General features: G+C 51.3%; 1 protein-coding gene across 3 annotated transcripts; it reads right to left on the reverse strand.

The window, feature by feature from the left end:
* Positions 1 to 5,839: 5,839 nt before the first annotated feature.
* Positions 5,840 to 15,383, reverse strand: COPZ2 (COPI coat complex subunit zeta 2). Of its 3 annotated transcripts, XM_082861254.1 has the most exons (10): positions 15,267 to 15,383; positions 14,466 to 14,540; positions 12,874 to 12,955; positions 12,106 to 12,197; positions 11,620 to 11,675; positions 10,852 to 10,929; positions 8,751 to 8,802; positions 8,111 to 8,149; positions 7,361 to 7,476; positions 5,840 to 6,157 (listed from the first exon to the last, which is right to left on the reverse strand). In XM_082861254.1, the coding sequence occupies exons 1-9, from the start codon at positions 15,375 to 15,377 to the stop codon at positions 7,423 to 7,425; spliced, it is 639 nt and encodes a 212-aa protein (XP_082717380.1). In that variant the 5' UTR covers positions 15,378 to 15,383; the 3' UTR covers positions 5,840 to 6,157; positions 7,361 to 7,422. The 3 variants fall into 3 exon arrangements, with proteins under 3 accessions (XP_082717380.1, XP_082717381.1, XP_082717382.1); XM_082861255.1 differs by lacking the exon at positions 7,361 to 7,476; XM_082861256.1 differs by lacking the exons at positions 7,361 to 7,476; positions 8,111 to 8,149.
* Between the last annotated feature and the right edge of the window lie 9,054 nt (positions 15,384 to 24,437).

Raw genomic sequence — 24,437 nt, forward strand, 5'->3', positions numbered from 1 at the left:
TACTGATGAACCTAGTTGCAGGGCAGGAATAAAGACATAGACATAGAGAATGGACTTGAGGACACGGGGTGGGAAGGGGAAGCTGGGGTGAAGTGAGAGTAGCAACAACATATCTACACTACCGAGTGTAAAATAGCTAGTGGGAAGCAGCAGCATAGCACAGGGAGATCAGCTCGGTGCTTTGTGATGATCTAGAGGGGTGGGATAGGGAGGATGGGAGGGAGGCTCAAGAGGGAGGGGATATGGGGACATATGTATGCATATGGCTGATTCACTTTGGTGTGCAACAGAAACTAACACAGTATTGTGAAGCAATTATACTCCAATAAAGATCATTAAAAAAAATTTTTTTAAAGGGTAAATTCCACAGTGTGTGAATTATATCTCAACAAAGCTATTATAAAAAAAATCAGGTGTCTGGATAAAGACAAACTGTGCATCTGGTCAAAAGGAATCAGATCTCTCTTGCCATTTCTTTTTCTTTCATTTATTTGTGTGTGTGTGTGTGTGTGTGTGTGTGTGTGTATTTTTAGAGTGGGTGTAGGTGAGGGTGAAAAGAGGGAGCCAAATATATAAGCTATAAAGTAGATTTATTACTTTAAAATTTTTTTATTGAGGTATAGTTGATGTACACTATTATAGAAGTTTCAGATGTACAACATAGTGATTCACAATTTTTAAAGATTATACTTCATTTACAGTTATTATAAAATATTGGCTATAGTCCCTGTGCTATACAGTATACCCTTGTGGCTTATTTATTTTATACATAGTAGTTTGTACCTCTTAATCACCTACTCCTAATTTACCCCTCTCCCTTTCCCTCTCCCTACTGGAAACCACTGGTTTATCACTTTTTAACATACTTTTCAGAACATAAATGTCAAATCATTGTCCCTAACAAAGTGGTCCTTTTGGAAGCCCTGTTGTGGAATGATTCCCTGCAATTATCTGAATTCATTCAAAAGCACTAACTCTTCAAACTCTGAGTAGGCTTGATTTTTGCCAGCTGTTTGGTGACAAGATGCACAATCAAGCTGGATGGCACTGTTTAGATAAAGAATGGGAAGTGACTATAATGAAAATGACTGCCTTGGGACTTCCCTGGTGGTCCAGTTGTTAAGACTCCGGGCTTCCAATGCAGGGGGCGCAGGTTCGATCCCAGGTCGGGTCGGGAACTAAGATCCCACATGTGGCACGGCCAATAAAATAAAAATTAAAAAAAGAAAATGACTACCTTCTGTAGGTCTTGCGCTGACCCTAGATTGTTATTTCCCCCTTCAGTAGACATTCCACGTTGCCGGCAGAGTTCCTTGCTGAAAACACAGGGTTGATATCCCTTAACTGCTAGAAAATCTTTAATGGCTCCCTATCACCTTCAGAATACAAATCAGGCTCCGTGGCTGGGGCAAAGAGGAGTGGGCACTGGAGTCAGACCAGCCTGGGATTCAATCTCACCTGTGCCCTGAGGCAGATTATTCAAATTCCTGGGCTCTCAGTTGTAAAAATAGGTCTGACAGCATCTATGTGGTTAGGTTGTTTTGAAGACAATAGTATTTCTTTCTTTTTTTTTTTTTTTTGACAATAGTATTTCTAAGGAGCACAAACTAGTCAACTCAGTAAACTGCAGTGATTTGTAACCGTGACATTCAACACTGGTCTTGATCCAGTCACAACCTGTTTAGGGAGAAGCTTCAAGCTTCAGCATACCCGGACCTCCCCACAGAGACACACATCCTCCATTCCAGCTACATGTACCTACCTGCAATTCCTTAGACAGGGATTCTCTGCCTCTTTGCTTTGCTTACACACTTTCTCTCTTTGTGGTGTCTTTCCCCCCAACTTCTTTCTGTGAAATAACTATGTAACACCATCTCCTTTGTCAACGTTTTTAATTTCTTTGTTCCCAGTCAAGTTGTGATCTCCTTAGGTCAGGAACCGTGTCTTCCAGTTCATCTTAGAAGCTCCCACCAACCCCCATTAAGGTGTCTGGTGGGGGGACTTCCCCGGTGGCGCAGTGGATAAGACTCCACACTCCCAATGCAGGGGGCCCGAGTTCCATCCCTGGTCAGGGAACTAGATGCCACATGCATGCTGCAGCTAAGGAGTTCACATGCCACAACTAAGGAGCTCGCATGCCACAACTAAGGAGCCTGCGAGCCGCAACTAAGATCCGGCACAACCAAATTAATGAAGTAATTAATATATTTTTAAAAAGTTCTTTGGCTCAGAACAGCCAGTTAATAAATGTCTATTGAAATTATCTATTCCAAAAGAAACTTAATTTTGCTTCTACTATTGTTACTTTTATCAATACTGCTTTTCTTACCAAAGAGTCTGTTTTGAGGGATGGTACTCGTCTGTATATGCAATATAAAGTCCACACGTGCTCACAATCACTCTGATTTCTGTGGATCCTCATCTAAGGTATTTTCCAGTTTTAGTTGATAAGAGATGAAGAAGAGATTAGCAGACAGATGAGGACCACACAAATGCTGACGATAGAGTAAAACTTTGCAGCCATTTGATTAATTTACTTTTTTCGTTAAGAATGACTTACCTAAAAAAAAAAAAAAAAAAAGAATGACTTACCTACAGGAAAGAACACAGAGCACAAACTCTGAATTTTTAACACCACTCAGATAAAGGACACCGTTGGATTTTTAAAGGTATTTCTACCTTGAAATATCTCTCATCCCTTCTCTCCTTTCAACCCTCCACCCCCACCCCACTGCCACCTCTGGGCCCAATCACTTGCTAATCAGTCTCCCTTTCTTTCCCTAGTGCCAGGCTCCTGGCAAACACTCAAATATTTGAGTGAATGAATGAACGAGTGAACGAACAAACGGAATGCACGAATATTGTTAAATGAATGAGACCCAGTTTGGAGGGAAAGGGAGGTCCATAGGGTTGTGTCCAAACTGCTTTGGGTAAATTATTCAATTTTGCCTACATCAGGTTCCGGGGTTAAAGGGTATCTACAGGGAATTAGGGGTAGGATTTTTTTTCTCTGTAGAGTTTAAAGGGAGATTGTGAGCACGGAAAGATTGAGCCTTAGGCCGGTCTCCAGCTCATCCACCTACCCACTTCCCAGGGCTGTTTGGTCCCACCTTAGCCAAACTGAGCCGCGAAGCGGACACCGTCTCGGCCGCTGTCCAGTCAGAGCGGAGCCATCCATCACTGTCTGGACGCAGACCAATCCGACCAGCTCTGCCTTCCTGCCAGCCAATGGCCGGAAAGCAGGGGGCGAGAGGAGCCAGAGAAGGGGCCACCGGCTGAGAACGGTATAAAGGGGGTCCGAGGGCCTGGTGGTACTACCTCTGTGTCCCTATCCTGGTCTAGGTGTGTCTATCGTCCCCCCTGCACCCGAGCCCCGGGCCAGTGCTAAAGTGTGCGTGCGCCCTCTGGCTGGGCCCGGGCCCCTGAGGTCTCGGTTTCTGACGTGTCCCGGTCCCAATTCGGCAGGAGGAAAGGGGGCGCCCTGAAGCCCCTTCGCCACAGATACTCGAGACCCGCCGGGTCGCCCACGAGGGCAGAAAGGCGGGGAGGAGCCCCAGGGTTGAGAGCAGACGGGAAGGCAGGCCCCGGGACCGCTCCCGCCAGGAACGGCCGACTGCCCTTCCCAAAACCTGGGCCTGGGCAGACGGCGCCCCTGCCCAGCGTGCTGCGCGCCCCAGGGGTTGGGGCCGCCGGGGCCTGCGGGCAGAGCTCGAGGCAGACGACCAGACCCGCCGTCCTGGCGGCTCCGCGAGGCTGCAGGCGCCGAGAGGGGGCTGGGGATGCAGTGGGCCCTCCGCCTCAGCCCGGGAGAGCCGGGCCTGCAAATTTGGCGTCGGTAGGAAGAGGCCGCGACCCCACCCTGCCGGCGCTCCCCGGAGACCCGCGCGGTTCCGCGCAGCCCTCTCCCCTACGCGGGCGTGGGTCGGCTGCTTCGCTGCAGCCCCCCTCCCCAGAGTCCTTCGGTCACAAAGAGCGAGGACACCTCTCTGGTGGCCTCCCCGCATTGCCATGCCCCCTCGGCTCATTCTTCCTAACCCCGTACTGTCCCTGTGTGGGCGAGGGGTTCGGACGGCCCTTGGGTAGGGAGCGCGGGAAAGCCACCTCGCTCCAGCAGTGCCCGCTCCTGAGTCCGGCTCTGCGGAAACTGTTGTAAATACTTTAACCTTTCAGAGCCTCGGTGTGCCTCTCGGTAAAATGGGGAAGCACCGCATAGTCCACAGCATTCGGTGAGCCAGTTTGTGTGACGGCCGGGCCTTCCCATTCCAGTCCCTGCACTACTGGACTTGCAGCACCCGAGAGGGCGCGACCGGGTTGCTAGGAAGCGAATTTGCCCCTCCGGTTCTTGCGGTCTTTAAGAGGCGGTGGATGGAGCCGGGCACCGGATAAGGCCGAACATTCGCCAAAGTATTTCTGGAAAATTTCTCATTTCCCGTCGCCACAATGGCCCCCGAACTCGACAGCATTTAATTGCATACTCTTTTTTTCCCTTTCGGAGTTGCATTATTTGGTGGAATGGTTGTGTACAGAGTGTTTATAATCTGTTTACATAACTGTATATTTATCATTTTCTCTAATTGCAAAAGTAGTCATACCCATTATAAATATCCAGTACTGGAGAATTTTATAATGTAGGACGTGATAACCCGCAGGGACTGTCTCTACTAACACCCAGGTTTCGCCACTTTCTTTCAGCAGCGTTAACACTGAAATTCGTGAGCCACAGCTGGAGCAGAGCTCGCAGGGCGTATCCAGCCCGCTGCTTGCTAGAGCAACGCCCTGCCTCCGAGTTTGGAGGCCAGCGATTAACTCGCGGGAGCAGGGTTCGGTCCCCTCCCTGGGGGCGGAGTTAGTAGGGGGAGCGGGACCCGGAGGGAGCGCGTTTCCCACCTATCCCTCCAGGTGGCGCTATAGGATCGTGGATAAGGTCCTGGGAAGGGGCTCCCCGCGGCGGGGGGCGCCGAGGGGCGGAGCCAGGGCGGGGCGTAGACTCGCGTTGCATTTACCTAGGGATTGGAGGGAAACGAGCTGTCCCAGGCGGAAATGTTAGACACTCTCGGGGACTTCTGTACGTGACGCAGAAAGTGTATATGTCAGAGAAAGAAAGGGAGAAAGGGGCGGTTCTAGAACGGGGAGAGAAAAGGGGAGTCGTGTCCCCCGAAAGTCACTCCATCCTTTCCATTTGCCTATAGAATGCCCCTCCGCCCGTCTCCCCCTTTGGACCTGCAATTCTTCACACCCTCGAGCGCACTGGGTGCTCTGGACACAAATACAAGACGGGAGCTGGCCGGTGCTTCCTCACCCCTAGTATCTGGGCCTAGCCATGGCAAGCTTGCAGCGCTCTAGTGCCCAGGGTATATGCCAGCAGAGGAATTCCGCGGCAATCTCCCAGGCAAGCCAAGAAAAACAGGCGTGCTGTTCCTCAGTTTGTCCAGAGGAAACCTTACGCCCTTCCCTCCTGGAGGCTGAGAATGGAAAAAGCGAGATGAAGAATCCCAGCGGGGCCACCATGCGTGTACCATCTTTTGCTGTCCTTTCCCCCGCAAATGCACCATTCCTCCCATTATGACTCTTTTACCCTGTCACACAATCATACCCAGCCCTCCACACCACATATAGGGCCCCAATATCAGTGTCGCACCCCGTCACTGTGTTAAATTGTCTCCTCTCCCTTGACTCACCCCTCTCCCCAGTCACACAACCACAAGGATACACCCTGGAACTGGGCATCCAGGAGATGAGCCCAGTGCAGAAGTCCTTATCAGACCCCCCCACACACACACACACACTTCCCAGGTCAAGAGAGAAAGAGACCATTGGCAGGAGACAAAAGCAGGTTTATTTGGGCTCTGGGGCCAGGGATGCCTAAGGTCTGAGTTAAGGCAGCTCAGCTGGTTCTGAAGGCCCAAAGAGCAGGCCAGGACAGTGAGAAGGGGTGACTCAGTGTTGAAACCAAACCTCTGCATCTCAGAGTCCCTGGCCGGAGACCTCGGGAGTCAGTTCTGGGAAGGCCTGGGGATATAGAGGGGTCTCTGGTGTCCCCTGGGGTCTTTGTGCTTTTGCCAGGATTGGGGGAATGGTCTGGGGGCAGGGAGCCTTGAATGCACAGCCTTCATTTCAGTAACGACCATTTAATTTGTTCCTTGGCAGACTGAAGAACCTGGGTGGGGTGGGGGTGTGCAAGGTTGAGAGAATTACTGGGGAGGAATGACAAGTACATTAACACTGCAGTGAGACGGGGGAGGGGGCGGTCTATAGCCTCTCTCTACGCGTCCCTATAATCCCCGGTCACTAGGTGGCAGCAGCTCATCTCTGCCTGCCGTAAGTGGGGCCGGGCCGTCAAGATGGGAAGAGCAGCCGTAACTGGCTGCAGCCAACAACCAGCCCAGGCCAGAGCCTGCCCAGCTCTCCGCTCCTGCATCTGCAGCCCTGGGTGTGGCAGCAGCCCTGACTCCCCACACCATGCCATTCAAGCTCCCGCCCACAGTGCCACGTCCAGGCAGAGACGGGCCCAGGCCTGACACTTCCTGTGCCCAGACACCTCAGCAAACCCCTAGCTCCGGCTTTGGCTGGCAGTAGGTCCTCAACACCCCACCCCAACCCGCTGCTGATGTGGCACAGCTGGCAAAGGGCTCCTGGGCAGACTCTGCTGAGGGTCACCTGCACTCAGATGTGTTCACTCTAACATCCTGCTGAGGAAACTGCCTCAGCCCCATGTTTACACAGATCCATACGACTGTGCACACACCATGCCAACATGGTGGGGACCCCAGGTATGTCCCTCACGTTGTCCCTCCAGCCATCAAGCCTCATTCCCTTTCGAAGAAGGTCAATCCCACACTGTATGTCCCTTCCTCCTGCCCACTCCCCCTCCTTTCTTAGGGACAGCCTGGCCCTGGAGTTCTCCTGCTTCTCTCGGCAAAAATCTTTCTCCTCATTTCATCTCCCTTTCACTACCTGCAACTTCCTCAGTTTTTTTACTCAAGAATTCCATTAAAAGTGCTGTGCCTTCATTCTTTCCCCCTTTGGAAAACAGGATCTATGCCAAGAGCTCTCCATGCATTAGCTCATCTAATTCTCTATGATAACTCTATGAGGAGTGTCCTGTGATTATGTGAGGCCCAGAGAAGTTGAGTAACTTGCCCTAGGCCACCCAGCTTGTAGGTGATAAGGCACAACATACGTCCTGGGATGACTCACACCAGCACTTCTGTTCTTATCTGCTCTGCTCCTTAACCTCTTTAGCCCTGAAAATTGCCATGCGGCTGCATTCATCTCAGCAGGGTAGGAGGAGGCATTGGGAACTGGGAAGAGGGAGAGGCAGTGAGCACGAAGGGCAGTCACAGGAAAGTGGGCACCACACCTGGGGCCCCACGTGGGATGGTACAGGCCCATCTGAGCTTGGGCCATTACAGCAGGAGGTAGTTAGTGGCAGGGCAGGAAACTCCATAAAAGCAGAATTAGTCCGGGCAGACAGACCTGTGGGCAGACAGAATGGAGGTCAAGCTTGACAAGCAGGAAGTTTGCACAGCTGGGAAACCAGTCAAGCCACAGATCCAGAAACCTCACCCCTGCCCCACATGCACTTCCAGATAGGACAGGGGTAGACTCTTCCATAGTCAGGTCACTCAGGGACATGGTGGCAAGTGGTGAGAATTAGATTCCATCATGGATTTAAGGGTCCCTTAACAATCTCAGCGTAGACCCTAAACAGCAGGGGTGAGGGTTTGGAGGAAAACTCTATTTGGTATCCTTTCTAGGTTGGGGGAAGCATCAGAGGCCTAAGCCCCCAGATTGCTTTGGGGAACAAGTGACCCAGCCATCTCCAGGGTGGGCAGGTCATCCTGGGTTTTGATCCAACTATACGAAGCCAGGAAGGAGATAAGGTGAACTGCTAGGAAGGTGTCCATCATTTATTAATACCCAGCTCCACGTCACCTAGGGGACCCTGGAAGCCTCCACTGACTGTCTCCAAGAGATGGCCTGACACTGTCATCCCTTCCCTCCTGCACCCCGGACTTCTCAGCCTTGATAGCCCCACTGGGTCCCCCTGGGATGCTCTGCTCTCCTCCCACCAACCCTTTTCTGGCCAAGGCAGATGGAGGGGGCCTACCTGGGCCACACTGTGCTCAGTTAAGCCGCTGTCATCCGCCTGCACGGAAGCAGAGTCAGGGTGGTCAGGCCAGGGCGAGGGTGTTGGGTGAAGAAAGAGAGGCGAGGGAAAGGGGCTTGGGGATAGTGGCGGCGAACAGATGCAGTGATCAGGGGATCCAGAGCTGCACATGTATACCACTTAGTGGAAGTCCTAGAGCTTCTTGTTTGGCACAAGGTGGGTGAGAGAGTGAGGGGGAATAAAGATGAGAGGAAAGGTTTCATCCAGACATGAGAAGCCAAACTGGGCAGGGAGGTTCTATCTATACACCCCCAAGGCCAACCTCAAGGCCAAGGCAGCCATCAGGTGTCTCTGTGAGGATTTATTTATTTCCCCAGTCTACCTCCCACCAGGGAGGATGGTGAGGTGTTTGTGATGCTGCAGGGGCAGAGGACAGAGATATCTTTTACTAATTGACACTCCTCTAAACTGCTGCTCCCCCAACAAGCGCATCACCCCAGTGGCTGCTTCTGCTAGAGGAGCTTGGGTTCCCGCCATCGGGGTTCTGGCAGCCCAGATACAGGGAGGACAGGAGGTGGAGAGGATGGGAAGGGCAGCCTGGAGGAGATGGGAGTGAGGGGGGATGCAGGATGACTCTTACCCTAAAATTCACTTTCTGGATCACTTGCTGGGGGTCACTCTCCAGAATCACACTACAAGATGACAGAGAAACCGAGAGGAAAATCAGCCACATGCTTCCCTCTGCCTCCACTCCCTGCTAAGCCCTCCCCTTCCCTGCCGTACGCTACATTCCCCCTCCAAGGCACCTTCCTGCTGATACTCAAGCCAGAACTCTCCCTCACCACGGAGCACCCTCAGCTCTGATTCTCCCACACTTCATCATCACTGGGCAAACACTTAGAGATCAGGTGAGGGCAGTCCAGTCTAGAACAATCCGGTTGTCAAGAGCAGGGACTCAAAAACTGAGACCTCTAGACAGTTCACTTCACCTCTGGGTCTAGGGATGGATTCAGATACAGGGAAGGAAGAGAGGCCCCCCCCCCACCGGGGTCCCTATCTCGTTTCACTATTATTTTATGCCACAGGGTCATGCCATACACGAAAGAAATGGAACTCCAAAAAATCAGAATCTACAGACCCAGTTACGGAGGCTTTCCTCGGCTAGTTGACACTCTTTCATGATGCCCTGGGGGCGTTCTGAAGCCACGTGTGGGTGTGTGCAGGGGTGAGAGCCAGTCACTGTGGGAAGGTTAGGGCCCACGGGGACTGGGTGACTGCTCCTTTCCACACAGTGAGTCTCCTCCAGGGCAAAAGGAAGTGAACAAACATTTCTTGAGAGCCTCTCCCAGGCCCATCACAGGGGCACTTGCAGCCCCAGATCTCTCACCAGGGGTCCTTTGGACAGAGCAACCTAGGCCAAGGCTCCAGTTCAGGTGTTGCCTCCACTGACACTTCCCTGATTTTCACTGGAGGGAAACTGTGAGCCCCTCAGGGGGCAGAAACTGGGCCTTCTAGGGGCACAGACCGGAAGCTGATAAAGCTTACACCCTCCCTTGTGAAGGTCCTTCCAAGGCCCTGCACCTCATTTTGTATTTGTAATTGTGTGTGTGTGTGTGTGTGTGTGTGTGTGTGTGCGCGCGCGCGCTTTGCTTTCCTTAAAGACAGTCTACCAAGTTGTATATACAAATTGTATATTCCACAAAACCTGGTTTTATTCCCCTCAGTCTTGGGTCCTAGCAATTAGCACAAGGCCTTGCAGCAACAGCAGCAGACAGTCAAGAGCTACAGAGGAAAGGAGGGAGGGAGGAAGGAGGGAGGAAGGAGGGAGGAAGCCCACAGTACCCATTCCCAGAGTACCTCCCAGAGCCCCTGTCCCCCAGCAGGGTGGTACAGTGCTATGGAAAGAGCACAATCTCTGGAAACATGCACATGTTTTAGATCTTGGCCCTGCCCCTCCCTAGCCATGTGATCTTGGGGACTTGAATCTCTGAGCCTCTGTTTCCTCATCTATTAAATGGATGGAATGACAGAGGCCCATGGATGTCTTTTAGGTGATCCGTTTCCATTACCCTTTGCCCCAGAGCCAGACCTTCTTTTTTTCCCTGAATATTGTGCCACCCCCATGGAAATTCACTAACCAACCCTTCTCCTAAGAGTTCCCACCCTCCTAAGACTATAATCTTATGCCAATAGTAGGAAACATTTATTGAAGGAAAACCATGAGCTTCACTTGCGTCACCTTATTTAATCCCACACCCTTTGAGGCAGTTCCCTTACTGTCTCCATTTGAAAGATGGAGAAAGTAAGGAAAGTAAGTAACTGGCCCAGGTCACGCGTCTAGCTGGTGTTGGAATGAACCTCTAAGAGCAGGAGGTGTGGCAGCAGCAGGGCTCCACCTGCAGGAAGTCTTCCCAGGAAGGGGCAAGTGTCTGTGCTGCCTGCTTCTCCTGGGCGCTGGAAATCAAACCGTCGCCCCAAACCCTGCCTAGTCAACAGTCAGCCATAGTTGGACCTCAGATTACTTTCTTGTGTGCTTCTCTTTGGCTAACATCGAAGTCAACCTCCATCCTCATGAGTGGGGTAGGGGGGATGGGACACTGGGAATATGCTGGGGGAAGGGAGGGAGAAGTTGGCCAGAGAGCCAACAGTGTGCTGGGTGCAACCTAGAGCTGATGACTTTCAAGGGCACCTCCCGCTGTGAGTGTCCCTGACCAGCCCCTCTTCCCTCCCCTCCTCCTCACCCGCCATCCACAATCTCGTCCAGCACCAGAAAGGCTCCGTCCATGTTCTCCAGCAACCAGCACTTCTCCACGTTCTTCCTGAAGGCAGACACAGCTCTGGAACCTCCCCATGGCCAGGAGAAGCCGGGTCCCTGCCTAGGTGAGGCGGACCCGCTCTCTCCAAAGATTGCCTTATTTCCCACCGCCAATCCCCCGCACAAGCACAGGGAAGGAGAATGTCAAGGGCAGTGAGGGCAGCACCTGGGCAAGGGATCCCTGCCCAGAGCACGGGTCTGCTTTCTTAAGCTCCCCTTGCCCACCACCCTCACACTTGGAGCAGGGACCCTGTGCCCACCCTTAAGCATTTCATAGCACTTCAGGTGCTATAGCCTTACTGTAGTTAATTGTGTCGACTGTGAACATTTATCTTTGGGTTATCTGCGTTTGGTTTACCCAGGCTGCGTTCACTGGGGTAGATACCAGATCACTGAATGGGGGTGGAGGGAAAATCACCCTGAGCTTCAAGTCAAAAGACCTGAGTTTGAATCTCTGCTCTGATACAAATAGCTTGTAACCTCAGGCAAATCACTTAGTTTCTCTAGACCTCATTTTCTGGCCATACCATTGCTTGATCAGGTAAAGGGCAGGGTCCTTGCAGAAGGATGTTCTGGCTCCAGCCTTAGTCTTGTGGGGACTTCAGGAGAAAAGAGCAGGGAGGAAGGGTCCCGCCTCTGTGATGTACCAAGGTCTGGGGGATGGGAGCCTTGGAGGATAGAGGACCTCACTCACCTTAACACATGGTTCAGGGACTCAAATAGGCAGGTAAGAACAGACATGAGCATCAGCTGGGGGTGGGCAGATAATGGGAGGAGAAAAACGAGAGAGCTTGAGGTTAAGAAGGCTAAAAGGAAACCTCAGAGCCTGACTGTGTGGGCAGCTGTCCCTCTTCAGAGAGGACATGGCTGGAGCCTGACTGCAGTTTGACCTGAGAGGGCCCCTCCCCTCCCCATGTTTGGGTTGGAAGCACTGGAGTGCCTGCTGTGGGACACTGAGTACATCCTTCTCCAGTGATGTTTAAGACACAGAGGCCTCTGAGGACTCCATTTCTGGTACCCAAGGAATCTAAGGAACATCATGGATATGCACTGTTCCAGAAAGAACCATTCTGGCTGCTCCCAGTTCCCCAGAGTCTAGAAGGAGGGGTACCAATGGTGAGCCTCCCAGCTTCTACCCCAGAATCCAAGCCTCCTTGTCACTCCAACCTCCTGAATTCACCTCGTTCTCGTAGGATGAGCCCACCACATACAGGAAGAGGTCAATGCTGCTCTTGTAGACGATGGTCATGCCCCCGAAAAATGCAATCTCACCTAGAAGAGCGGGGGTGGGGGGGTCTCAGTTCTGGTCACCTCTGCCTGGCCCCTCCTCCCCATCTGCAGCTCTGCGCCTCTTGCCCTATTTCCTTCTTCCCCTTCCAGAGAACCCTTGCAAAGGAAATTCCCTGGCGGTCCAGTGGTTAGGACTCTGCACTTTCACTGCCAAGGGCCCGGGTTCAATCCCTGGTCAGGGAATTAAGATCCCACAAGCTGTGAGGCCAGACAAACAAAGAACCCTTGCAAAGACTAGCACCCTTGAAAAGACACGCACTAGGGACACTACTATTAGGCTACTCTGTGTCCCTCCCCCCACCCTCTACTCCATTCCCAGCACTTGACTGCCTCATTCTAAGAAGTCAACAAACCTGGGTCAAGGCTGACCTTTTGCCCACCATACACAATGCCTAAGACCAGCCCCAGGCTAGTGTGGGCCCCTTCCACTGAGAGAAGTCCAGGCATGCCGTAGGCAGGAAGAGCGGGGTTGAGAGGGAGGGGAGTGAAGGCTCACGGGAAGAAGAGAGAAGAGAACAGCTGGGAAGGAGAGGAAAAAGCACCTCTGAAGAAAAGGGAATGGCCTGTGGGTGTGTGAGGCCGACGGGGACAGATGTGTCCAGATGAAGATGACGGTGTGCATCTGAAAGTTCTGCACGAGCAAGAGGCGGACACTTACTATCAGTCCGGCTGGTCTTGTTGAAGACATTTTTCTCGAAGGCCATCTGCTCCTTCATGGAGGGGAATGTGTCGTCGTAATACTAGGTGAAAGGGAAGGAGAAAAGGTGACATTTGTTCCGCAGAGCTTCCTCCCTGGATGGGTGGCAGGGAACGGTGGGTGCTGGCCAAGCGGGACCCTGCTGCCGTGCCCCATCTTCTCTTGACCACCCTCTAGGCCTGTCTGCTCGCTGTTTCCCCATAAACACAAATTCTGAGCAAATAGAGGAATTTTGAGGCCTTCTCGTGGAGTCCTGTCCTGATTTCTTGAAGGCCTTTGTACATTCCGCAGATGTGCAGTGTGCTAAAGACTGCGGTGGTCACTAGGCCACACTGTTTCTACACTAACCTGAGTCTACAGGAAAGAAGGCAGAGCCAGGGACCCTTTAACACAATAATATCACAACAGCTACTTTATTATCCACATTATATGGATGTGGAAACTGAGGCGTGAAGTCAGGTAACTTCCCTGACATCTCACAGTTGTAAGGGACAGAGCTGGGATTGAACACCAACGATGGTCTGACTTCAGACAGGGTTATGGTGAAGATGAAATATCTAAGGGAAAGTTCCTGGCACACACTGCCTAATTAAGTCAATGCTGTTTTGTTTGGGTTTGATGAGACTCTCTCTCTGACTCAGTTCCTGCATCTGAACATGGATGTGATCTGCTGGGAGGAGGCCCTGGAACTTCTGGTTGCCGAGACACCTCTGACCAGCTGCAGCAAGAGATGGTCAGCTCAGCTTTCAATTTTCTGAATGTGGATTTTGCCACTTAGTACCCCATCTGCAGGCAAATTAGCAGTCTCCCTGCTGGCCACTGCTGTGGGGAACAAGCTCATTTCAATGTCATGAAGTCAAAAATTTCAACCCATACAAACGAAAACTCTATAATGCATTTTGTAGCTAGTTTAGGTGCCACAATCCTACTATAGTTAACTGTGTTGATGGGAGACATTTATTTTTGGATTATTCTAGTTTGGTTTATCCTGGCCATGTTCACTAGCACAGATACCAGATAGTTGAATAGTTGGTGCAGTGAAAACCACCCTCCTGACTCAGGTCAAAATACCTGAGTTTGGATCTGTGTTCGGATATTACTACCTGTGACCACAGGCAACCCTTTTAGCTTCTCTAGACTGCATTTTCCTCATTTGTGAAATGAAAGAATTGGATGATATAGTCTCTAAAATCTTGTCTGGATCTAAATCCTTAGTGTTTACCAAGCTGTAGAAGAAAAGTGGAGGTTACTTGTTCAGAATTTGGGGACTAGGACTCCGGGGTCCCAGGCCAGTGGAAAAGATGGTGAGAAGACATTTTAGGGAACATTTTAGAAACAGAGGAGACAGCCCCACCCCCTTTCAGGGGCCAGCAGTCTGACAAGATAGGAGGATGGACAGAATGGCCTTTGGAGGAGTCTCAGGTGAGGTGTTCTGAGTCGCAGAGCCCACAGTGGGGTCCCTCCTGCCAGGAGAGGCAGCTTGGTGGGGACTTCTGTTCTTGGGCCTGTGGCACAGTGTCTTCAGGGGCCCTCCGGTGAAGGTGGGAGGTTACCTTGGCCAGCAGGCGGTGTCCGTCATTATCTAGGATGAAGACAGCCTTGATGGTGTAGAGGGAAGGTTCCTGCAACTGACACGGGGCGGGGTGGGGGGGGAGAGCTCCGTTGGCCCCTAATTCAGGGTAGACCGCCTGTCATTGGCTCTAGGGACCTTCTGGTCCCAAGAGTCAATCCTCAGGCTCCAGCGACCCCAAACCCAAAGGTCCACAGCTGGTTCCGGCCCAACCCTGTGCCACATGGGCCACTCGGGTGCCCGCTCCCCTCCCAGGCAGATGGTCCACTGCAGGCCCCGGGTGGGCGCTGTGCCCACTGGGTGCGGAAGGTCCGTCCGGGCCCAAGTTCTGTCATGCACTGACTGCTCCAGAGCCCGAGTCGGAGTGTATCACAGAACCTGGGCCGGGGGGACAGCGGCGCCGAGCCTCCTCCTCCAGCGGCCAGCGGCCAGCGGCCGAGGCTGGACCCGCGCTCTCCGCGCGCCCCCAGCCCCCGGCCCGTCGGACTCCAGAAGCACGCACGTCAGCCCGAGTCCCGGGGCGGCCCCGCGGCTCCCTAACCCTCCGGGAGAATCGCAATCCAGCCCCGCCGAGCCGTGCCCCCGCCCGCGCCGACTGCTCCAGAACTTCGTCCAAGCGGACGCCAGACCGGCCTCCTCCCGAGTCCGCGCAGAGGAACTTTTCTGCCTGCGCGGGCGCCGCTCCTCCCCGGCCGGTCCGGGCGGCACCAAGTTCCCCAGCGCCCAGCGGGCGACTTGTGAGCTGGCGCCGCCCGCTCGGCCCCCGGTGCCGCCCGCTCCGTACCCGCAGCCCCGCGGGCTCCCGGCCTCGGGCGGGCGGCGCCGGGCCCCCTGCCGGGGCGGCCGCGGCCCCCTCCCCCGGGTGCGGACGTGGCCAGGCCTCCGGCCGCTGCATTCCGCTCGCCGCCTCGCGCTGACAGCGCCGCCCCACCCCGCCCCGCGCCCCCCGGGGCCGCCGCCTGCTCCTCCCCGGCAGCCGCCGGCCTCGCGTCCGCCCCTCTCTGCCCGTCTGCGCGTGTCCTTCCTTTCCCCGCGGCCCTTCCCTCCTCGTCCTCCCTCCTCTCCTCTCCGTTCCCGCTCTCTCCGCCTTGCGCCCACACTCCAGCGCTCCTTCCGCCACCTCTCCTTCCCCTCGCCCTCCTCGTCTCCTCAAAGCCCACAGCTCCCCGCATCCTCCGTTTGTCCCAGGACCGGCCTCTCTTTCCCCTCCTGCCTTCTCTCTGACTTGTGGGTTTGGTTTGCACCGACGTCCGCAGGCTGTCCTGAGGCCAGCAGAAAACACAGGCAAAGTCCAGTTTGTCTTTTGACTCCTGGTAGGTACCGTTGGGACAAATATATCAGGTCATCCTTTGGGTCTCAGAGACAGTTTCTAGCAGTGGGAGCAGATGAGGGCAGCTCTTAGAGAGACCCCTCTGCATAGAAGAGTTTCTCCCACTCCTCTCACGCGACTTGGGTTAGGGAGCCATGGCGCCCGGACGCCGTGGCAGAAGTCTCCCAAGACACAGACACGACACAATCTGAAACAAGACAGATGCCTAGCAGCACAAAGGCTTCACCAGTGAATGGCATCAGGCTTTGCCACGCTTTGGTTCCTTTGGCCTAAGTACACCAGAGGACAAGCTTTAGCTTCAGCGTCCTCAAGGCCAGTGGGAAATTCACACTCCAACGGTACAGAGTTTACAGTACTTATCCATTTACCTATCACAATACCAGGCATGCATTTTACACTTAAGACTTTTCACGTACATTATCTGATATAACTTACACCTGTGAGGTAGGTGTTCTCATCCCCATTTTAAGCAAAGGGAGACTCAGAGTTTGTGTGATCTTTCAAGATCCTTCAGCTAACCAATAGTTGAATGGAGGTGGAACCCAGAAATTCAGGCTAAGAATTTCTTCTCCATTCTTCTCTTCAGGTCCTTTGATGTTGGGTACCACACTCACTCATCCCAGGTGACTGGGGAATGGGGGTTTCCTCTGCTGAAGGGTTTCAAGCCATCTCATTCTTCATCTCAACTTCAATGTCATCACCAAAAGGCCTTCTCTGACAACCACCGAATCTGACTTGGTAGGTCTCTGCTGTCACATTCTCTGTCTCAGCACCCTACATATTTCTTTTGTTGTATTGAATCTCCAAATACCATTTTTACTAATTTGTTTACAAATGCGTGTGGTCCTTCTCTGCATCAGGCATTGCGTACTACAAAAATAGAGATAATGTGCCTGTGGAATCCCTGGTGCCCCAAAGAGGACACATGACAGGTCCAGTGAAACCAGGTTTTATGTGCTATACAAATATTTGTGTGCTTCCTATGTGCCAGTTACTTTTTTAGTCACTGGGATGCAACAATAGCCAAGGTAAACAAAATCTTTGCTCTCATGGAGCTTATTCAAGTGTTTGTGTGTGTGTGTGTGTGTGCATTTCTGTGCAAGACATAATATGCAGATAAATGAATAAAATAGATATTATTTGAATTGCTGGTAAGCACTATGAAGAAAAATAGATCAGGAATGGGTATCAGGAATGTGAGGGGTTGGGGAGAGGCAGGGAAAAATGCCATTTTCATCAGGGTCATTTGAGAAAGCCTTCAAGAAGGTGACATTTGAACAAAGAGCTGAAGGAAGTGAGGGGGCGAGCCACACGTGTCTGAGGAAACGTCTACTGAACCTCTTTATGATGATTTAGAAGGCACATCTGAATCTTCCCTGCAGGCTACCAGAGTTATAATAATGAACATTAATCAATGCTATTTGGTATAATGGAGGAAAAGACAGTATTTTAATTGCTTGGATTCCAGATGATCAGAAGTTATGTCAATGGTCATGCCGGCTCAATGTTATTAAAAATACTAATTTGGGGCTTCCCTGGTGGCACAGTGGTTAGGAATCTGCCTGCCAAGGCAGAGGACACGGGTTCGAGCCCTGGTCCGGGAAGATTCCATGTGTCGCGGAGCAACTAGGCCCGTGGACCACAGCTACTAAGCCTGTGCTCTACAGCCTGCAAGCCACAGCTACTGAGCCCGTGTGCCACGATTACTGAGGCCCGCGTGCCTGGAGCCGGTGCTCCGCAGCAAGGGAGGCCACTGCAGTGAGAAGCCCACGCACCGCAGCGAAGAGTGGCTCCCACTCGCTGCAGCTAGAGAAAGCCCACGTGCAGCAAAGACCCAAAGCAGCCAAAAATAAAATAAATTAAAAAAAAGTACTGATTTGATTATTTCGATGCTTTAATATTTCTGTGAGCTCGTCCATTATTAGCTCAAATTTACAACGACAGCACCAAAAAGCCTCCAGGGGCATTTCCTAGCCTCTGTGTAGTGAATGGTACCCACAGTGGGAGAGGGTCAGCTTGCAGAAGGAGAGGAAGACCTGGGAAGACAGGGGACTTAGAGAGCAGGAGTGGCTCCGGGGAGAGGAGGGGGAGGAATTAGTGACAGCAGAGTGGCTGAGAGGCACTGAGGGGGACAGAGGGGCTGGGGATGAGAGAGAAGGCCAGGGAAGGAAGCTTAGGAACCGAAAAATCCTCGGCACCACCACCACCACCACCACCACCAGGGTTGCTATCGTTATCATCATCAGGATCGCTTTACAGCTTAAGTGCCGTGGTGAATAAGTAAATCCAGAGCACTCAAGTTGAACTTTTCAAGGAAGAGATTTCCTCCTATCATGGCTCCTTCCCAAACTCCCTCAACAGAGACCCCAGGACTCCTTTCCTTCCTCAGGGTCCCCCAACCTGGGGTGCCCCTTTAGTGGGGATTCTGTGTAAACATACAAGTTCAGTGTGCACGGTGTCAGGACAATGTCCCCCACAGAGCACAGCCTTACAGTGTAAGGCTGGCAGCACTTGGGAAGCCTGCAAGCGCAGCAGAAAAGAAGCTGCTGGTGAGCTTCTCAGAATGAGGAAGCCAGAGCTGGGTTCAAAAAGAAAGCCGCTTGCTGTTTCCCTGTTCCCTCCTTCCTTGAGAAGGGGCGGGGTGCCCTGGGAGGAGGTGCTGTGCGCATCTCTAAGCAGCTGGGGTCTGTGGAGAAGCTGGACTCAGAATTGGCCCTAAACACACATACACACACACACACACACACACACACACACACACACACACACACACACACACACACACACACACACACATGTCTCTGCCCTTTGGAGTCTCCAGGAGGTTAGTGATTCAAATAGGTTCCCCTCTGGGCCTTGATGTATCTTGAAGATGAGACCATTCCATTTCCTCTGACTCACCCTCCTGCTGCCACATTTCTGTGCTGTCTGTCCTAGGATTTCAGCATCTGTTCTTGTGTGACAAGAAGAAACAGCTCCCTTGGGTAACAGCCTTTCTCTCTCCTTCCTGCTATAATGTCAAGAGGGGGAGGTGTGTGTGCAATGTGAGGTGTGGTTGTGTGTGCTTGTGGCATCCTCCAGAGAGAAAACGAAAGCTTCCATGCTCTGTCTGCAGGATGAGTTTCCAGTTGACCATCCTAAAGACAGCTCTCATTTCTTCAATGTGTTTGGCTTTCTCTGGGATAACAAGGTTGTAAGGTGGGTGGAGAGAGAGCTGGGCAAGAAGGGGACCTCACGCTTAGCTCTACCCATGCATGAATGACTTTATACACAGGATCCGATTTTTAAACTTTGTGAATATGTATATTGTTATCTCCATTTTAGCTCAGGAGGGCCCAGCTAGTAAGTTTTGGAACGCAGCTCTGAGTCCAAAACACCCACTTTTCCCGCCTCACAATAGCACCTCACTGACTGTGACATGCCACACTGAGAGCTATACAAAGAAAGTTACCCAATACTGGTTGGGACAACATGGTGAGACATACAGGACCACTGAGTTCAGCTTCATAAAATGTTACACCAAGACATGAATGACCAAAGAAGCGTTTTCATTGGGTAGGTCCAGGAAGAGAACACGTTAGGACTGAGAAAGAGCACATCGTAAAATCAGGTGGTGATTCTGGTCCGCACTCATGATTACCACCGCTGTGCTTTTTTACTCAACTTGGATTCTTGCCCCCAAGCTACTGATTCTCTACTCTGGCTGCATATAAGTATCACCTAAGGAGCTTTTACAAAATCCTGATGTCCAGGGCTGCTCTGGGAGACTCTGATTTAATTAGTTGGGGGGGTGGGACCTGGGCAAGCCCCCTAGGTGATTCTAATGTGCAGCCAGGGTTGAGAAGCAATCTTCTAAGACAGCCATGGGAGAGGTGCACAGGGAAGAGACTGGCTTGTAGAACCTCTTTTGATGGTTTAATGGTAACAAGCTTGCTAATGATGTTTACCATGTAAGAAAGGGGGTGTTGACAGGATGTAATGCTAGAATCTCTCAGAAGGGCGTTAAGGAAATCTCAGGCAGTCATTTTATCCATTCCCCTTGATTAGTTGGAAATTGGAGAGTGAGAAATATTTATATAGGTTAACAACATTTAAAAACATTTTTAAAGAAAGGAAAACTAATGGGTGAGCAGAATAGCAGAAAGATTGGGTTTCCCCTTTGGGGAAAAAGCAATTCCTGCTATTCCAGAAGAACTCCAAACCACAGCCAGTCTGCCTTCCCACATGCCCTTCTCCGAGGGTTTCTGGACAGGAGTCATCATCACAGGATGTTTGGAGGATGGATGTGCCTGCCCGATGGCAGCAACAGCTGTTCCTACAGAGGAAGGTGGGTCAACGCAGATATCACTGGGACGAGTAGGATTTCAGTGTAGTTAGCTGGCTTTCTTTCATGACCCCAAATCCCTGTGCATTAGAACTAACCAACTTCCTGGCTTCCCACTGCCTTCTCTCCTGAGCAGCCTGGAGCCTCCCTGGCAAGACCTGGTTCCACTGCTGGCTCTCAGCCTCTCCCTCAGGGAGCAAGTGCATGCACTCACTTTTTCCAGTGGTCTTCTCAGTCTGATTTAATGGATATACCAGGACGGATGACACATCAGCATGGGATCTTTCTTTTGCTTCTTGGGTAATTGTCCTATTAACAGCTGTTCCCGGGAAAGGAGGGTGTGTGTGTGGGGGGGGCGGGGAGGAGGGTGGCTTCCTGGGTGAAGAAGGACACACCCTGGATTTTACAAGGTTAATCAGTGGGTTCTGGGAAGGAGGTTTACACCTGCTCAGACTTGACCTGGAACTCTAGACAGCATGGAAGACGGTCTTTCGATCTCCACTCCCTACACAGAGTACTATTAAATATCCTGGGTGCCTACACCCTGCCAGGCCTCACTGCCGGCTGCTGAGATTTTCTCTACGTCTCTGCTCTCCTCAGCCCCTGCAATGGGCTAGCAATTCTTTGTCTTTCCCATTTTTCTTCCCACCTTTCTGTAACTGCTAAGCAGAAAACTTTTTCTAACTACCCCTAGTCATTCTTTTTTTTTCTCCTAGTCATTCTTTAACCCAATAATACAGTTCCTGATCCAGCTCTCTCCCACATTACACTCAAATAATTATTATACACATTTAAACATAGTACTTGAAGTTGGGAGGCAAAAGAAAGGGAACAGGATAGTGTGGGCAAAAGACCTCTCCACACCTTTCCCACCCCTTCTCTAAGGATTTTTTTTTTAACATCTTTATTGGAGTATAATTGCTTTACAATGGTGTGTTAGTTTCTGCTTTATAAGAAAGTGAATCAGCTATACATATACATATATCCCCATATCTCTTCCCTCTTGCGTCTCCCTCCCTCCCTCCCTATCCCACCCCTCTAGGTGTTCACAAAGCACCGAGCTGATCTCCCTGTGCCATGCGGCTGCTTTCCACTAGCTATTGGTTTTACATTGGGTAGTGTACATATGTCCATGCCACTCTCTCACTTTGTCCCAGCTTACCCTTCCCCCTCCCCATGTTTCTCTAAGGATTAACATGGAGCCCTTCCTATTCTCAGTGCCTGTAACTCTCTCCACACCCAGGACCCCAGAAAGGAGAGAAAGGAAAGAAGAGGATGGGTAAGAGAGCTATCTTAACAAACTTGTGAGTCATTAAAAAGTGACCAAATGAATTTAGGCTTTCAAAGTGATGTGAGAGTATCACATGGTTATCTCCTCAGTGTGGCTGTCCCACCCACAGTTGCCATTTCAGTGAATGTTTATCTTGATTTCATGTTAGTCTTATATGTACTACATAACTTTATTTCTCATCCCAGGCACCTGGTACCCTGCTATGCAGCTCAAAAGAAACTTGTAAAGTACAAATGGACTGTCCAAAACACTCAGTTTTGTTGGTGCTAAGGTTCCCTGACTCCCCATAGATAAACGATTGCCCAGTTGTTGTTTTTTCAGAACTGTGTCAAGGTTTAAAATTGTTCTCTATTTGCTGTGTCAAACAGATGGCCACTCTTAGTATGCAATTTCTCCTTCTATCTTCTCAAAATAGTCTTGTATTTTAGCCTGGTAACTTTAGTCTAGTCTTGATATCTTTTAGTGCTATGGTTTTAAAATATTTCCTTCTCAACCCCCTTGATATATTTTTAGAGTTACTGATTACACCTTAATTTCTCCTCTTTTCTTATCCAACAGCAGTATTTACCTTCATGGTCTTATTCAGGGGCTGAAAGGTCATCCATTTTTTTAGATAATATGCCATATCCTTCAAAACCACACCTCCTCCAATTATTGATTTCTGCTTTTAACAGGAACTTTTAATCACAGGCCTGCTTGAGTTCCCCTTCAGTTATTCAGCAAGTACTTTTTATTTATTTATTTAAAAAATGTTTTATTTTATTTCTTGTATTCTGGCGGCACGTGGGATGGTTCTCCAACCAGGGATTGAACCCTGGCCTCCTCAGTGAAAGCACGGAATCCTAAGCACTAGCCCACCAGGGAACTTCCATAAAATATTTTACTTATTTGTTTGGTAGTACCGGGTCTTAGCTGTGGCAGGCGGGCTCCTTAGCTGTGGCTCGCCAGCTCCTTAGTTGTGGCATGTGAACTCTTAGCTGCAGCATGCATGTGGTATCTAGTTCCCTGACCAGGGATTGAACCCAGGCCCCTCGCATGGGAAGTGCAGAGTCTTAACCACTGCGGCACCAGGGAAGTTCCTTATTTATTTTTTAAAGTCGAGATGTTATTTATTTATTTATTTATGGCCATACTGTGGGCTTGTGGGATCTCAGTTCCCTGACCAGGGATTGAACTCAGGCCATGGCAGTGAAAGTCTGGAATCCTAACCACTAGACCACCAGGGAACTCCCGGCAAGTATTAAGTATCTGCTATTGCAGGCACTGTCCTAGGTTTTGAAGACTCAACAGTTAATGCACAAAATTCTAGTCCTCATGGGGTTTCTATTTTAGCATTTTCTGGGTGACAAATAGTAAAATGAATAAATAAAACATGTGCTCTCTGAACCCATCTTTTTTTTGTTAATTATTTATTTTTGGCTGTGCAACGGCTCTCTCTAGTTGTGGGGAACGGGGGCTACTCTTTGTTGTTGTGCACAGGCTTCTCGTTGCAGTGGCTTCTCTTGTTGCGGAGCAAGGGCTCGAGGGGCGTGGGCTTCAGTAGTTGTGGCACTCGGGCTCAGTAGTGGCATGTGGGATCTTCCCCGACCAGGGCTCAAACCTATGTTCCCTGCATTGGCAGGCGGATTCTTAACCACTGCACCACCAGGGAAGTCCCCTTAATCTGTCTTTGAAATGAGTAACTAGTTTTCTGAGGATTCAACGCAGTATACTCCTACATGGTGAAAGTGCATTATAATCTGTGAACCACCCAGAATTAAGCCGCCTAATTCTCCAAACACATGATGGACTAGGTGTTCTCATCAAATAAATTACCAGTTGGCCTTGTCCTTGGTTGTATAAGGACCAATGGCTCGCCCACTAGATTAGCAGGATCTTCCAGGGAGTCAAGAATTTGAGTCAATGCCTCTTTTTGTCCCACAGCTAGGAACAACTTACTGCAAACGCCGCCAACTCAGTGACAGCCTAAAAGTGGTCTTTGCACCAGCTGTATGAAAACTACCCGAGTTGTTTAATAAACGGGCAAGGTTATCAGGCTGCCACCCCAGGGTAAGAATCAGAACCTCTGGTGTGGTGCCTCAAAATGTGCAAGTTCAACAACTTCCCAAGGTGATGCTGGAGGTAAACCAATGTTTGGAAATCACAAAGATGTCGGCTAGAAGAGACTGGAGAACACTAGAAACTGAGGAAAGTTCCTGAAAAGCAAAACTAACCTGCGTGGGAGGCTGGGCAGAGGGGGTGTGTGGGGAGGTTGGTACAGAGGAGAAAGTGTTTGTATTATGACAAAAACAACTAATTATGTCACATTCCTCATAACCCCAACGTCCCACCACCGTCGTGGCAAGCCGTCCGCAGGCTTTGCCTGGGACAGGCGGCGTAAGGATCCCTGACTGGCAAGGGGCCCAACGCGCAGCCCGCACGGAGCGGAAGCTGGGAGAGCGGTTTCCGCTGCCAGCACCCAAAATGGCGGCACGAGCGTCCCCACCATGCGAAACACATGCTCTGTGCCCCACCTCAGCATCTCAGGTCTTACTGGACTTTTGCAAGTCACCGTGGGAACCCTCAAGGGGGGGACCCCGCACTCCGGCGGCGATACCACCTCCCATTCCCAGCCCTAAGCCCTTATACCCTCGCCAAAGAATGCACTGGAAGCGCTCAGCCTATTAACTTCACTCCGTGCCCAGCCTGTAATACCTCCTGCAGCCGGCGAGCGACGGGCGCACGGCTGAGGGGTCCCGAACGCCGGGCGATAGGGCCTTCGCCCCACTTTATTGGTGGGCCCATGCCGTGGGGCGGGCCTACATGCCCATTGGGCCGTGGGCCGTGTCAGTCTTGGGAAATCGGTAAAGGGAGAAGGAGGCGCACTCAGCCATTGGGTTCTCTCTGCTGTCAATCAAAGCGACATCCGGCGACGGCCAATGTCTCCCCTCGTTGATTGGAGAAACGTGTCCCGGGGGAGTACGCGGAGGGCGGGCTTCCGTGTGAGGTAGAAGGAGGGGGCGGGGAGGGA

Source organism: Leucopleurus acutus (genome assembly GCF_964270905.1).
Source record: "Leucopleurus acutus genome assembly, chromosome: 19".
NCBI classification, from domain to species: Eukaryota; Metazoa; Chordata; class Mammalia; order Artiodactyla; family Delphinidae; genus Leucopleurus; species Leucopleurus acutus.

Excerpts from the sequence above, each read along its gene's own strand:
- COPZ2 (XM_082861254.1), bottom strand. The coding sequence starts at position 15,377 with ATGCAGCGGCCGGAGGCCTGGCCACGTCCGCACCCGGGGGAGGGGGCC. Across the intron at positions 14,541-15,266 it reads GGGAGCCCGCGGGGCTGCGG|TTGCAGGAACCTTCCCTCTA; the intron begins GTACGGAGCGGG and ends GCCCCGTGTCAG. Across the intron at positions 11,676-12,105 it reads GCTCATCCTACGAGAACGAG|CTGATGCTCATGTCTGTTCT; the intron begins GTGAATTCAGGA and ends GCCCACCCCCAG.